Raw genomic sequence first — 16,084 nt, 5'->3', positions numbered from 1 at the left:
TATTCTCGCAGCTCTTCAGGCGATCGCTTTGAGGTCAGGTTTTTGTATCGAGTGACTAAATCATGGTTTGCTGCAGCATTGTCAGGCCTCTTCCTCGAAAATAGAATGGCTCCACGCACTTTCACGTATCGGAGTCCTTTATTACCACTGGAAAACTGCTCACAAAGGCGTTTCTTCACAGAGTTTATTGTGAATGGGAAGTAAACGCCAAGGAGCCTGTTATCAGATGAGATTGTATCGCGGTGGATGGTCATCTAACCGTCTGTATGTGTGTTACAGGAGGTGTTGTGGATAAAGATCTCAGGCAATATCTCAACCTGCGTTTCCAGAAGGGCTCTTTGGACCATGAGCTGCAACAAATAATTCGGGACAACCTCTATCTTCGCACAGTACCCTGTGAGTAACTCTTTACACTGATTTTATTAACCCCTCGACACTGCTGCCCTTACTGACTCGGCCTTCTTGGCCGGGCCACTGACTTGGTATTGATTAAATCTGATTTTATGCATTTGAAGTATTTTCGAACTTTGCAACGATGCTAGGGTGGTTGACAAAGGATTTGGTTTGGGTGCAAGGCTGTTGGCTCTCTAGCGGTGTTAAGGTATGGTCAGGCTACTCAACAGAAGAATAACACTGCATGAAGCATTGTTCATTTTCAAACCAAATGGCTTTCTGTTGGTCAACACTGCATTTTTTTTTTTTTTGAGAGAGACCAGCATCGGGGAAATCGGTGGAGGGAATAGTTCAACGTCACATGAAATTCCTGATTGCGGAGATTTTTATTGGAATGTTTGGATTTTGCATGTGAAAATTCATATTCAATTCTCCATTTAAAGGACAATTTGGCCCTTGGAGTTGATTTTTGACCATATTAAAACATTTTAGTTTTTTATGATGTATGTCTAGTGCTTTAATGCAATTTTAATGTGGGCTTTTATTTAACATTTTTGTGTATTATGATTTATGTCTTGTGCTTTGATTACATTTTGATGTATTGCTTTAAGGTATTATGTAAATTTATATATATGTGTGTGTGTGTGTGTGTATTATTAGAAATAATATATATATATATATATATATATATAAATATATCAGATAGTACAAATGGAAAAAACTACTCTAGCATTAGACCATAATATAATTATGAAATTTAAGCAATTTTTAGAAACATGTTTGAGACTAAACGAAGGCACTGTTATAGACTAGACTTAAGCCTTGTCTGTGAAACCAGGGGGTTATTCTTTAATTGTCTCTAATATTGTGTTTAATATTGGTTATTCTGATCTTGCTTACTGGCCTAATCCAAAAGAACTGACCTTCTTCATAATCTGAGAGGTTAGGTCAAACATTTCAATAGTCTACATCCGTATACTTAGAGTTGCAGAGGTGTGTTGAAACATTTGAATATATTATACACAGTATGCTCTGTCTTTGGGCTGCACCGACGCTTGAAAGGATTTCCGTGAGGCTTTCGCTCAAGTGAAGCCCTTGTGTTATGTGCGAGAGCGAGTGAGAGAGAGAGAGTGATTACTGTCCAGCTGAGAGACTGAGCTGTGATTCCATTAGACCAGAGAGCGGCACGTGAGATCCGTACCCGAGAGAAAGAGAGAGGTTCGGAGAATACAGATGAGAAAGAGAGGGATGGACCGAGAAAGATTACGATAAAAAAAAACGAGAATGAGGTGTGAGGACCCTAGATAAAACGCCTCAAATGTCAGATTCATTGAACACTTGCAAGAGGAAAAAGAAACAAGGCGACTGATAGCTTGAAATGAGAAGAGCGAAATTGAGGTAGAGATGAAGAAAGATTGGATGGTTTGAAAAGCCATGCATACAATTTTACTTTTATTCATATGTTATGGAACTGCCCTGTTCCAAAATCTAGCGAATCGCCCGCTTAGAAGAAATTTTAAGAAGATATCAATGTCAAAAAGATAATGTTACCTTCTAAGAAAACTTGTTTTGGCTAGTCAAGAGTTATTGATTTGTACTCTGTGTTAGTGTGTTATGAATGTTTAAGTGTATGCTTAGATAGAATGACAGCTAATAAGAGGTACACCACATCGCTTATGAAAATTAACCATTGTTTTATTACGCAAAAGTGTTTTTTGGCATATTCTTTGGTTAAACTATGTATAGTACACGCTTCTTGTTTGGGTGATAGGTGTAGTGCTGTGTTGTCTTCCGCGTTCTAGTAATTAGAAAATACAGACAATAATTACATACAATAATTCATCTGTTTACTCTTATATTGTCAGGCTATTTTGTTAGCACAGCGCTAATGGAATCAATTGTTTGCTTTTTTTTTTGTGTTGCTCATACCAATAATCTCAAAATGCCCGAATATCAACCAGTTATTCATAGCGTGAATGTGCGATTCTCGTGTTGCTAGCTTAGCGACATGCTAAAGTCACGTTTTATTGGATTGAAGTTTAGGTCTTAGCACCATGCTGATGGAATCAGTTGTTGGAAACGCTGTTTTGTTTGCTACACGCTAATAATCACAAATGCCCAAATGTAGTTTATTCAATCTGTTATCTTCGACTAGCATCATGCTAGCATTACACTCTGCTGCAATCAGTTGTTTACATGAGGAGCTCTTTTGTGTGTGGCCAACTATTGCCCATTTACTCGATGTGTTACCACGTATTACTTTTTGATTTGTTAGCTTAGCAATATGCTAATGTCCCATTAGATTTAACTGCGAGGTGAGGCGTTTAACTCACCCGATTAGTGCTATTTAGTTTGGCTTAATGACTAAAAATGCCCTAATATTAACATAGTTCTTATTTTTAAGAGCTTAGCAGCATGCTATTGCCAAACTATTTTCTCCTTTCGATTCTTGCTATAATTTGTGCCGCGAGGAGTTGCTATGTGCAGATTGTTCCAAATCACTTATAAGATACACTATAAGGAATTGCACACCTACATTCTCATGAGATCGGGTTATCAATTTTGGTTTGGATCTCGCCTTCGAACGCAGCTGCCAACGTTAGCAGTACACAGCCGGGATGCTCACTATATTTTGGAGTTTACATTTTTCACTGAAGATTATTACTGCAGAATTGAGTTTGTGTACGAGAGAGAGAGAGAGAGAGAGAGAGAGAGAGAGAGAGAGGGAGGAAAAAAAACTGTCACTCCAGAGGAAGGTGAGGATGTGTCCCCGTTGCCGTCACATTATCGGTCACGTGATTGGCCGCTTGCTGAGTAATGACAGTAATGCTCATAATCACAGAACTGTCTCATGAATTATGCAGCAGATCTATTACAGCTTAGGGTGCCATGACAGGTTACGCCTGCCACACACACCCAGACACACACACACACACGCACAGGGGAGAGACAGGGTGACATTAGAAGTTGTTAGTGCTGACATTGAACCTCTTCAGAAATGAGACGTGAGACACTATTATAAATGAAGGACGTAATGTCCTCTAATATCTAACTAAAGAACCAGAGATACTGTCCTGACCACTGCGCGCGTTGTCATACTCCTATTTCCGTCTTTTTCTGAACTCTTCACCAGAAAATTCACCTATATATTTGTTCTTTACTCACTCTCATGTCATTCCAAACCCCGATTTTTTAGTAAAGCGCAAAAGAAGACGTTCTGAATAATGTTCACGCTGCTCTTTTCCCACACAGCGTATGCTTACAGCGTCAAGTTTTCTCATGCCGGCGGTAACAGACTTTTAGTTTTGGGAAATACCGCTGAATTATTTTTAAGGGTGGTTTTTGTCAGTGACAGGCTCTCGCTGTGCAGTCTGTAAATCCAGAATGTTTGAGAGCACATTTGAAGTCTCATAACAAGACTGGAGCGGGTCTCATTTTCACTTCAGAACACCGAAATGTGGATCAGGCTTTTTTCCAAAGCACCTGCCACCGCGAACCGTCTGACACATTTATAGAGCAAAACCATATACCTGAAAAATTGAACAAGCTTGAATTGCCAGTTAAAGGTACCCAGAGTTCTCATAACTCCCTCGTTACTTGAACACCAAAGTTTCTGCCCTCGAATCCAAAGAAGCAAGAGGCCCTGATTTGATTTTAAACAACATGCTGGACCACACAAGAAAAGAAATCTCATTTTCAGAACTCCTGAATTGAATTTTTGATGTCTGAAGGAGCGGTTTCATCATACCAGTGATCAAAAATGGATATAAAATATCTCCCAAGGCTTCCCAGTCACGTTCTTGGAGAGATTAATCATTGCGTTATTAAAAGGAGGATTATTAGGATGAATTAATTCCCTAGATGCTCTGTTTGAATTGGATTTAATTATATTTGTCATGGATATGGAGGATCTGATTCTTACAAGTCAACATAAAGTCAAAATTGACCCTAATAACTAATATACATTCCTGGTCTTATCATGCAGGGTTCATCAAAAATTAATAACTTGCTCCTCTTCTAAAATGACTCTGCTTTTCGTCTGACATCATCTTGGCTGCGCAACTGTTGGTTAATGTTGCACACGCCGCCTCTCTGGAAAAATCATGGTTTTTTTTCCGTGGCAAAAGATTATTTAATAGGTATTTTTGTCTTTTTACTACTACAAATATCTAAACATCCTTAAACATTTATTTAAAGCTTGTTTTCAGAGACGTTAATTTGTTTTTCTTCCATCATTAGCAATATCCTTGTTAGATGCGTGATGCTTACTGAGGTTTATGCTTAAAACAAACATAAACAGTTTGCCGACGGGGTGAGAAAAGTAACATTTATTCAGGATAAGTTCCCTGAGAGCAAGCCTTGCTATCTAATGCAGCGTTGCTTCTCAAGTAAAGTGATCTCGTTTCTGGGAGGTTTAAATGTTTGTGCCGGAAAACATGACAAAAATGTTAAATCTGATTTATTTTTCATTTTATTTTTTTTTCTTGGAACTCAAAAGGAAGTACTTTTTAGCAGACAGCTATAACTAGCAGCATGTCCAAACTGAAAGTGAAGGGGCGACCGTACATTTAAATCAAGAAGGTTTTCAGTAAATGAAAGCAAATTTTCTTGTTGTTTGAACCTATTTATTTGAAAAAGTATATACTTGACAGCACTTGGTCCCCGTTCGCTTCCATTAAACGTAAAAGTGCAGCTCAAACATTCTGCAAAGTTTCTCTTTTTGTGTTCTACGGAAGACAATAAGCGATTTTGAAAGCCTTTATGTCAAACATACAGTAAAATAGCGATATTGTAATTGTTTTTCTATTTTAAAATGGTTTAAAATGTAATTTATTTCTGTTGCTTTCAGTGTCATTACTCCAGTTGCATGGCCCTTCAGAAATTATTTTAACATGTTGATATGGTACTCTCAAAACATTTAATTTTGCCGACTGATTTTGGTGGAAATACATTTTTTTTCAGACTCTTTGACAAATATAAAGTTCAAAAGAACAGCGTTTATTTGAAACAGAACAGCGTTTATGTAAATTGTGTAAAATTTTGTCACATTATACGTGTCTTTACTATCACCGTTGTTTAATGAAATGCATAAAAACTATTTTAATTTCTTAATTTTTTTAATTGGTAAAAAATAAATCAATTAAAATCGATCATACAAAGTATTGAATGTGTATATATATATATATATATATCTACTGTCTGTCCAGTAGATGTTCTTATGGTCCTTTTATTTTCACAGACCCTCTGAATGTCTAGCTCAGTCTTGCACTCCTTTGGCATGTCTTTCTGTTTCTCAGCCTCTGTCTCGGTTGTGGTACTTAAGCGCCATGATGAGGGCTTTGACTAGGTTTCCATGGTAACTGCCGTCTCCCACCCTCCGCAGTCTGCGTCAGACCGGTGACGTCTAGCACGCCCCCCCTCTCCACTCCACCTCATTCCTTCATCCAGTCCTCCATTCTTGATATGAATGAATACACAGGAAGTCAGGAAGTGGGGCTGCTGTTTCGGAGCTCTTACGAAACAGGGCTATAATTGGCCAGGTTGCACGTGCATCGCGTTTGATTGGAGGACGGGACTGTGCTGAGAGTTCCTGGCGTGAGATGAAGAAGCGTTTAACTGCAGATGAGGTCAGTGAGGAAAGAGCCATGGAATAAGACCAGAGACAAGTGTGTGTGTTTAAGTTTGCGGATTCCTAAGGGGTCATTTGTCTTGTGTTACTGTTGCGCTTCTGATGCCGTGGCTTACGTCCAGATAGAGATGCATTAGAGCAGATGCACTCCAACACACTTCAGAGAGTGAATGCTTTCTCTGAGTTATTTATCTTTCATCTCTTTTCTGCACTCACGTTTGTGGGTAAATCTCATGAAACCCTGCCCTGTTTATATTTTAACAACAGAAGAAAGGAAAGAAAGCGAGCAATTTCACAATGTGCACCGTATCGTACAAAAAGAAAAATATTTTATTTTATTTTCTGGAAATTCTCTCCCTAAATCCTCAATACAGTGTGAGTACCGCAGTGCGTTCTCTTCTCCATAATGTGAAAAAATATTTGTATATTTTTAATATTATTTAAATACCATCTATCTATCTATCTATCTATCTATCTATCTATCTATCTATCTATCTATCTATCTATCTATCTATCTATGTTTTTAATTTCTAGTAATTTAATTTCATGTACTTTTTTAATAGTTTTATTAATAATTCAATTACTCATATTAGTAATTATTATTTTTAGCTTTCATTTTTAATTTTATTTAATTTTTTTGGTTTAGGACATCAACTGTACTGGACATCAAAGCGTAAAAATTATTTAAACGACCAAAACTTCGTTCGTTCGTTTATCCGTGTTTCATTACGGGTTCGTTTCAGTCTTGGTTAGCCATAACAAGCCTGCATTCGATCAAGATTTTCACGAGATTAACCCATTCACGCGAGTCAAAGCTCGAGCCTCCTTTCCCTTTTCCAGCTGGACTGTCTTGTATTAAAGATGTCCCGCTCCGTTAACAGTCCTCGCGTAGGCTGATGTAGCCAGAGGACAGAGACTTATTCGTAGCTGCGAAAAAGAGAGATAGTGAGAGATCTGGAAGGGTGGCGGCATGTCAAATGGTGTTAGAAATAAATCATGCTTTCCCAAACAATCTCGCCGGGCTTTCTAAATACCGCCGACGGTCCAGAGTTGCTTGTTTTCTGTTTCCTTTATTCTTCCTTTCGAAACGGGAAAGTGAAAGTGTTAAAAGTCTGTTTCCGTTAGCGCGTAGATTAGCCTCAAAGCTAACACGCCGGACTAAAAGCCCCAAAAACTCGGGTTTAGGTTTCACGCGGTTTAGGAATTATCATAGTATTCCTGTCCCAGCCATCATTACAGATCTTCTAGACTCTCTTTAATGTGTTCATGTATGTCTCAGCCGCTGTGCTAGAGACCTTTTATCTTTCAAAGCTGGTGTTGTGGATGAGGTCTAATCTGTTGACAGTGATGTCTAACTCTGACATACTCGCTGGCTCTCTGAAGTCTGCGTGGCACAGCTGCAGTCAGTGTCGAATGCAAACCACACTCAGTCAGCCAATTATAATCTCCTTATCTCCAGAGTACAACACAAGCCATCCTGGAGTAAACACACACACACACACACACGCGGCCCAACTTCAGCACGGATCCCCCATGATCCTTTAGAACACGAACCTCAAATAGCCTTTCATAATGAAAACCTCCAAACAACGCTTTCCCGCGGTTATGCGTCTAGTTTTGTAATGGATGTCCTTGAATTTTTATGCTTCGCACTTCCCTTCTGCATCTTGACAACTTTTGGGGACTGTCTTGAACTTTAGACCGGTTTGATGCAGCTTTTTTAATTGAATGGAGGCTCATTGTAGAGCACTTTTTGATTATTATTTAAATTAGATTTAAATTAGTTGACATGTAGTTACTTATAGTTAGTTGAATATCTAAAGAGGGCTATCAAAATAAAGTGCAATCACCTTTAGTATAGGGACTAATTCTCACTATTAACTAGCTTTTTATTAGCCTGCCTATTAATAACATATCGGCTGTTTATGTAACACCGAAGATAACTAATAATGCTGAAAATTCAGCTTTGCATAACAGGAATAAATCGCACCATAAAGCATAATCAACCAAAAAGAATAACTCTTGAAAGGTGGCGTGGTAAGCACTGAACTCAAAGCCTGAACTATATTTAGTGACAAAAACATGTGGTGTTTTTCACTCTCAGTAGAGTCACATGCAACTCAATGGCTATTTGTGTCGTCCGCAGCGTTGGGCTCACATTTGAAAGAATTAATATCGAAACCGTTCTCAAAACTGCGCATTTACTCATAGTTTGGGTCGGGTTCTGAGAGGGTCCACAGACCTTTTCATTGCAGCGTGCATCATTTCAATGGAGTGACTTTTAGCGACGCGAGAACTTTGTCATTCTCTGAGGAATTTTCCGCTTTCGAAAGTCACCAGAATCTTCCCAAGGTGTTCCAGGTCCCTAATTTGAAGCCGGTCCAAAGTCCGCACCGCGCCAAATTTCAGATTTGAGAAGGATGTGAAAAACTTGGCGTGGCGGCCATCGTACGGAGAGTGTGCATCTATAGACCGTGGGCATTTTGGGGTATTTTTTTGCAGATGCTTTAATGCATCTGAGAGGGATTTGCTGGGAGTGGGACGGTAGCACGGAGATGGACAAAACACTCCGCCGCATTAATATTAATGCAGCTACGCGTTTCAGCCGAGGAGAAATGGCGCACTTTCAAACAAACGCGAGCCCCATCCATTATTCAAAGCCGTTGGACCTGTGCTTATGCACTCACACAATCACAACAAACACACACCCTCGCGAACACGCTCGCATTTATGCTTGTCTCCTCTCGGGAATACTAGAGAAAAGCAAGTGTTTATGTGGAGACGGGCTTGAGTGGGACTACAGGACTAATGTGAGCTCAATGTGTCAAGAAATGTCAACATATACAGGAGTTTAATTTAAACGGCTTCACACTTCAACAGTTGTTAGGAGCTCCAGATATCGGTCTTTTCGAGGAAACGAGAGAATTTAACAACACAAAAACTCATATTTAAAGATTAAGCACAGGGTTAATGATAATTAGAATAAGGAAAATTTGGCATAAAAACAAAATAAGTTGACCATGACCATTTTATATATATATATATATAATGTTTCTATATTTAATATATAAACATAACTTTTCACTTAAATATATACATTCATGTGTCATTTCAATATATACATATATATATATATATATATATACACATAATAAATATACACACTACACATGCATATACACTATTTTGGATGTGATTAATCGTTCGATTATTGTTATATTTCGTCATAGTTTTACTATATTTGCTGTAATTTAAACTTTTTTTTAAAAAAACCTATTGCTGACAAATGAGTGAAATCCATTGAATTGAAGGATCGTAGCTAAAATAAAAGGGTTTTACAATTATTATAAAAATTGCTAAATTAAATAGTATTTTAGTGCTGCACTGTGATCTTTAAATAGTGTCTTTTAACATGCCATCAAACGATTCTCGTTCTAAATATACCCCCAAAAAATTTAATAAAATCAAAAATCTGTCAGGCGTATCAACTATTGTTACATTTTCAAATGAAACTGAAAACAGTCGCGCACACACACACAAACACACACACACACAGACTCATATTTGCTTTGTTTATCTAAATAAGGAAACTAACACAAAATAAAATGTTTGGGCATTTAAAAATAAACAAATATTTCCCAAAAGAGAAGTTTTGCTAACTTCTTCTGACAAATGTGTCTCTAAAGTATAGCTAAACAACCCACCCAACACACACACACACACACACACACAAATCTCTGCATGAGCATACAGCTCTGAGCTGGTGACTCATTGAACTACAAAACCCAAATCAATTCACAACCCCACAGCACTTTACTAAACCCTTTGACTTCACTGCCAGAACCTGGTGAGACGTGCGGGAACTCAAGAGGAAAAAAGCCAAGAGGGTCAAAAAAGGAAGATAGATGAACCGCTCGTGAAGTTTGGAAGAAGAGAGCGGGAAAGGAAGTGAGGAAGTTGGAGGGTGGTCGGTCCCTTGACGTCTTTCTTTAGTCTAATTAAAGCGTGAGTCAGAACTCGAGAGGCTGTTGGGGTTTAGCGAGCGTGGCTACTATAACATCTCTGTGTGGTAATTACCTCAACTGTGTGCTATGACGGCACCCACGGGAAGAAAATGGCAGGACCGGGAAATAGTGGCGATGGAGGGCATCAGTAAGCCAACTGAGCATGTGAAAGGTGGAAGGAAGTGCTTTGATTGTCCGTGAGAACTCCCGTTCCCACAAAACAGGATGAGGCAGCTTTGATTGCTTCGTTTCTTTGATTAGCTGATGGGATTTCTGTAGAATGTGACGCAGGACTGATTTAACTCTTGCTTGTGACCTTAATTCGTTAGTTTTTTTTGTCTTTTTCTTTTTTGGCTTAAAAATAAGAAAAGGCCTTAGGATATTTTTTTTTCATCTGTATTTTTTCCTCATTCTATTTTTGCGTTAATTAGTGTAATGCAAAGAAATTTCGTGTGTGTGTGTGTGTGTGTGTGTGTCAAATGATTAATCAAATCAAAAAAAGCTTTTCTTTGCGCTTTGTGTATGTGTAGTATATATTATGTATACAAAAATACACATACATTACAGTATATATTTTTTGAAAATATTTATATATTAATTAATTATATTCTTACATAATAAATATATATATAAAAACATTTTTCCTAAATATATATACATGCTTATATATATATATATATATATATTAGGGTGCAACGGATCGTAGATGATCCGTCTCCACAGTTCGGATTAACTGTTAAGTTCAAAGTTATTGTTATCAATTTCATGTATTTTGCCTTTTCAGTTTTACACATTCATGCAAGACCACGCTATTTCAATTAAGAAGTCGTCAAATCAGGACTCGTGTTCTGTTTTCCGAGCTCAGCACATCTAAAGAGCTCAGAAAGAGAGAAACAGCAGTGACACATAGACACACAGTTGTGTGAAAATACTAATTTTGGCAGGTATTCTGGTAAAATTAGGTTGCGTCCATGTCTTCAGTTAACGTATACAGCTTGACTAAAGACATTGTGTGAGTATTAGGTAAATGCATTTCGTTTTTTAAGGGGACAGCAGCCTAAAAATACTGCTTCTGTCTGTTCTGCTTTTAAATAGCAACACAGCTTTAACAAAGATTAATTTGTATTTAACCTATGCAGTAAGCGTTTTTGTGCTGTTTTACACTTAATTATAACATTTCTGAGCCCGAATACTACTGTTACTGTCTTTATATAGCCTATAATTTTATATTGAAGGGCTGTGTTTGCAATTTGTGTAATTGTTCTTGTTGTATTACTGAATTTAGAAGTTAAGCTAGTAGTTTCTGATGGGGTATAGGAATCCTTAAAGTAAGCTTTTTAATAATAAATAAAATTTTTCTGATGCAAAAAATGATCCGATCCATATTCATATTCCTAATTTCTAACTCTTAACTCTTATATAAACAGTTCCAGGTTGTTTGTCTACTATTTACTTGGGATCTGCCTGTAATCCTCTAAAAGAATGTGACTCAGGATGTGGGCTTATTAAAGAATAGCCCACAATATTAATTGAAACTTACCAGACAAACAGCGCCATTATGGCTCAAGTGATTTCTGTTACCCGAGGGCTGTATTGATATTCATAAGCTCTGAGAAAACTCCGCGTATGAGGAGGTGGTGAAGAGAGGGCTGCTCTGTGAATGAATGTCAGACACTTAAAAGTTAGCTCAGTGACTTTAAGACTTAGAGGACGGGCTTGTGATGAATATGAATGACGGCAAGGCAAAGAAAACATCCTAAAGAGCAGAATCTTTTATCTTTTCGCTTGCGAGAAGGTAGTCTCGGACCCCAGACCATGCCCACAGCGAGTTCAAAGACCCACTGGATTTCGCAAAAAAAATGGCTGGAGCTGGCTAAAGTCGCAAGCTCTAATCTGATTGGCCGGTTTCCGCACAGCTGCCAGGAGCGTTACGCAGAGCTTTTGCAAACGTAGTGCGGAGACTATCAGTGTGAGCAAATGTAAAAAAAATATTTTAAAGTGAATTCGAGCTTGATGCTTCAGTTTTAACCGATGCTATCTCACGACCAACTCTTTGTATTTTACGAAGTGGCTAATATGTACGAATTTATACGGAGCAGGTTTAGGGGCGGGGTCAATCGTACAAAATTTGCCACCTTGTAAAATATGAAGGATTTTTCACAAATTGTATGAATTCGTACAACATTTCTCAAATATGTTCATGAACTTGTCCATATTTTAAAATAATAATATTACTTGCGAATACTACAATTGTTGATTCATTATTTAAATAACTTACATTTCACTCCTTTTAAATCCTGGTCCTCGGTTAATTTGCAAGGAGCACAATGACAAAATGTCACAATGATACAATTTCATAGATTCACCAAAACGTAACAAACTTTCTTTCTTTGTTTCTTTCGTCTTATCAAAATCTTTTTTTTCTAAACATGTTATGTGTTGCTCGCCATCGTGTTGAACGTATGCGGAGCAGATAGACCTCTTTGAGTGTGCGGACCGCCAGACATGTGAATGGGCTCGTGCTGAGTGCATAGTGTGTGTGAGTATGCACTTGTGGGACGAGTGGATGTGTCAGTGGATCGCGGCGCAAGTAAATTAAAGTGTGTGATGTTTTGCTTAAGAGCGTTGTTGGCTAAGGCTGGGTCGCTTGCACTCGCGATGTTGAATGAGCACCGCTGAGGCGCAGCTTTGCGTGTTTGTTTCAGTGTTTTTCACTTCGCGGCCCATTTACGGCACCGCTGAATGAGCCTGAATGGGCCGCGCTGTGTGGCATCAGCTCGGGTAATGAACATTTATGCAGGAGTTTCTTCTAAGCACGGAAAATAAACAAAGAGGGATGAGCGAAAGAGACCGCCTTAGTGAAGATTATAGCCAATGTTTTATCACACTTCGATGAGGCGATGCTAAATCGAGCATCAGATGTCACGGATTCAATCAAAACTTGTATATGTAAAAGCACAGGCTTGTATGGATCCATAAATGCAATTAAACGGAATTAAGTGAATGTGCAAATACCTCGTTTTCCTTACGAGCGCCCCCTTTTGGTCTGGTGCCACGGAGAGATGCCCAGTAGACCTGTGAGTTAATCAGTTTATGATCTCAAGTGGCAATTAAGCTCCTGTTATCTTGATTAGCGTAATTAGAGTCTCAAGACTGATACTTGTGAGTTGCAAGTGTCTTCTCAGATGCACGCGTTTTCGGCGTGTAGATGTGATTGAGTAATTGCAAGTAGCTCTTCATGCATTTTCTGCATCAAAATAGAGCAAGCGAGTCTGTTTTTTGACACCGCGGTCATGATGTTTTGCATCAAATGATCAACTATGCATTCTCATCCCTAATTTGCTCTCTTTTTTCATTTCGGGTTAACCCACTTTCTTTATACCGCTGTAAGCATCCGGCAAATGAGCCTATTCTGAGACAATGGCCTCTGCCTCCAATTAAAGCATTAAAGCCTAGCGGAGATTTACTGGGACAAGAGAGAAAGAGAGAGATGGAGATCGATATCCGGACAACAAACAAGAAAGAATGATTGAGGTGATTCAGTCAGGACTCTGTGTGGACTTTGCGCTTTGAGGAATATTTACAGCCGTTTCTGAAGCCTGCAGGTTCACGAGCCTCTGCATGTGACCGCCCGAGCGTGTGACCACTGAACCAGGCTCTCCAGTGTAGCCCGGGGAGCCCGGAAAAATTGCATTGCTAATCAAAAGCTGGAAAGCTCTGCAGCAGTCATAAAGTGTGCTGGTTCTGCCTGTCCACCTGCCTGTCTGTGTTATAAGGGCAGGTCGAGGGAAATGATGCGAGGATATAATAATTAGTGATGTTTGTTCAAATTATGCTTATCAGTTTTGCCTGCCAGATAACGAAGAAAAAAAATGCAGGGAATCAATCCAAACCCGAGGACAGTAATATCTGTATAGAACACTTCAGCAAACACAACACAGCATCGTTCTGAACCCCTTACAATAAAAGTAACCTTTCGCACCAGAAAAACCTTTTTTTTTTGCAGTTCCTGGAATCATTCGGTTTGCTTTTTGGACTGGAAGAACTAGAAAGAGTTTTCGAAATTAGCTCCTATTTCAGGCGCATACGAAACACTGGCTAAAAATATTTACTCCACGAACATGGAAAACAGCGTTTACCTGTTGTCCTTTTCTTAGCTTCGATGATATGTAATACTGTCGTGTAGGAGATTTTGTCAGATTTTCAGATTGCTCTTTGAAATCGAGTAAATTGTGCGTTTACATTCCATCCGCATTATCATAGAACCCATACGCACCGCAAAATCAGCTCCATTCATGGAATTCTCCATTCACCGGTTGCTGAAGACTTTAAATGCTGCAAAATGTACATGCATGCATAAATGGAAGGAATTGGTTCTGGCTAGTTCCTAGAAGTGCACTGCGAGAAAACCCCTTAAGGGACAACCCAGTTGAATAGATCTTAAAAAGAACCATTTTTTTCTTAATGTGAAGAACATTTTCAACCCGATCTAACATGAAAAACTATTTTGGATGAAATTGCAGAATCTTCATTTTAAAAAAAATAAAGCATTAAGGTCAAACCTAAACCCAACCACCAGTGGGGCATTTTAATGATCTAAACAACTTTTTTGGTAACACTTTATTGTAGGGTCTCTAAATTAGTTGTTTATTAGCATGCATATTACTAAAATATTAGCCATTTCTATATGTACTAATTAAGCCCATATTAAGGCCTTATTCTACATGACCTTATTCTACACCCCTAATCTTACCCAATACCTAAACTTAACTACCTTACTAACTATTAATAATTAGCAACAGCTTTTTCCACTATAAAGAAACTTTACTGCATTGGAAAGCTTTTTTGAATATTTAGACATCTAAAGAAACTTTGTTCTGTGTTGTATAATATTCTGTAACAATTACTAACTATTAACTATGACTTTTACCTCAGTAAATTTTTTAATTGCTGCTAATTATTAATAGTTAGTAAGGTAGGTGTTAAGTTTGGGTATTGGGTAAAATTAGGTATGTAGAATAAGGTCATGTAGAATAAGGCATTAATATGTGCTTAATTAGCAATAATACACAACTAATTAATAATGTGCATGCTAATAAGAAACTAATAGGTGTAACCATAAAACTAGTGTTACCAAATGTTCTTTGTACTAGGAAAAAAAATGGTTCTAGGTAAGAATGGATGTCTTGTAAGGGTCTTTGAGGAACCAAAAGGTTCTTCTATGGTGCCACTATGAAAGACCAGATTTTTGGGTGTAGAACAATATGTGTAGACAAATTTTGCACCTCTCACATTGGTCTGTATTGATGTTAAATTTATCTGTCTTAGGTATTTCGAATGGATTTCCGCTAATTGAAGCCGCAGCTAATTTGTATGCATATGTGTGTTTGTTGTAGACTGCTAATTTGATCAGCAGCGGTGCACGTTCCCCTTGAACATGGATTTAATTTGAAGCGAATCAGAACTCGCTGGAGTTCAAATCTATCTTTTTGTGTGGCTATAAATAGCTGCTTGACTTCTTTGTCACAACTGGGTCGAAGGAAGTTAAAAATACAAGAATGTCCCAGAAGAGCCGACAGATCAAGTGCCAAACAGTGCGCGGGACGTCAGAGCTCTAGAGCTGGACGGAGTGGCGGTATTTGTTCAGCTAAAAAAAAAAACCAAGACTAATGCACCAAATCTAGAATGTCACTAATAGTCTAGACAGTCTGGAGTTTATATCTATAGTGCTTCTTTTCATCAGGCTTTCTGTCATAGCTATATATACATCAACTTCTATATATATATATTAATTTCTGATTCCTTTGACAAAACTAAATGTACACACACGTGTTGATTCGCGTGTAATTCCGTGAGCACCTATAGGCGAGTGTGCACACATCAACCTCAACGCGCTTAGTATTCCATGCCGGTTGTTTCCTGACACTCACGGCTGCCGCAGCCTTTCTCCTAGCGGATTTCCGACCGGCAGAGGCGTCACCATGGAGACAGACATGATGTCAGCCCGGTGGCATTGCTGATTATTGAAGGATGAAGTTCCACAGTGTGGGTATATGCA

The 16,084-nt window shown here is 38.4% G+C and overlaps 1 protein-coding gene across 9 annotated transcripts in view; it reads left to right on the top strand.

The window, feature by feature from the left end:
- The window catches only part of magi2a (membrane associated guanylate kinase, WW and PDZ domain containing 2a), a 154,675-nt gene that overhangs the window by 44,369 nt on the left and 94,222 nt on the right, over nucleotides 1–16,084 (top strand). For all 9 annotated transcript variants that reach the window (XM_043236844.1, XM_043236849.1, XM_043236845.1 and 6 more), the window contains one exon: nucleotides 280–396. In XM_043236844.1, coding sequence (XP_043092779.1) covers nucleotides 280–396 — 117 coding nt within the window. The remainder of the gene's footprint in view (nucleotides 1–279; nucleotides 397–16,084) is intronic.

This window comes from Puntigrus tetrazona, chromosome 4, assembly GCF_018831695.1.
Source record: "Puntigrus tetrazona isolate hp1 chromosome 4, ASM1883169v1, whole genome shotgun sequence".
In the NCBI taxonomy this organism is placed as follows: Eukaryota; Metazoa; Chordata; class Actinopteri; order Cypriniformes; family Cyprinidae; genus Puntigrus; species Puntigrus tetrazona.
The sequence above is the reverse complement of the archived record's forward strand: the minus strand, read 5'-3'. Positions and strand labels throughout refer to the sequence as shown.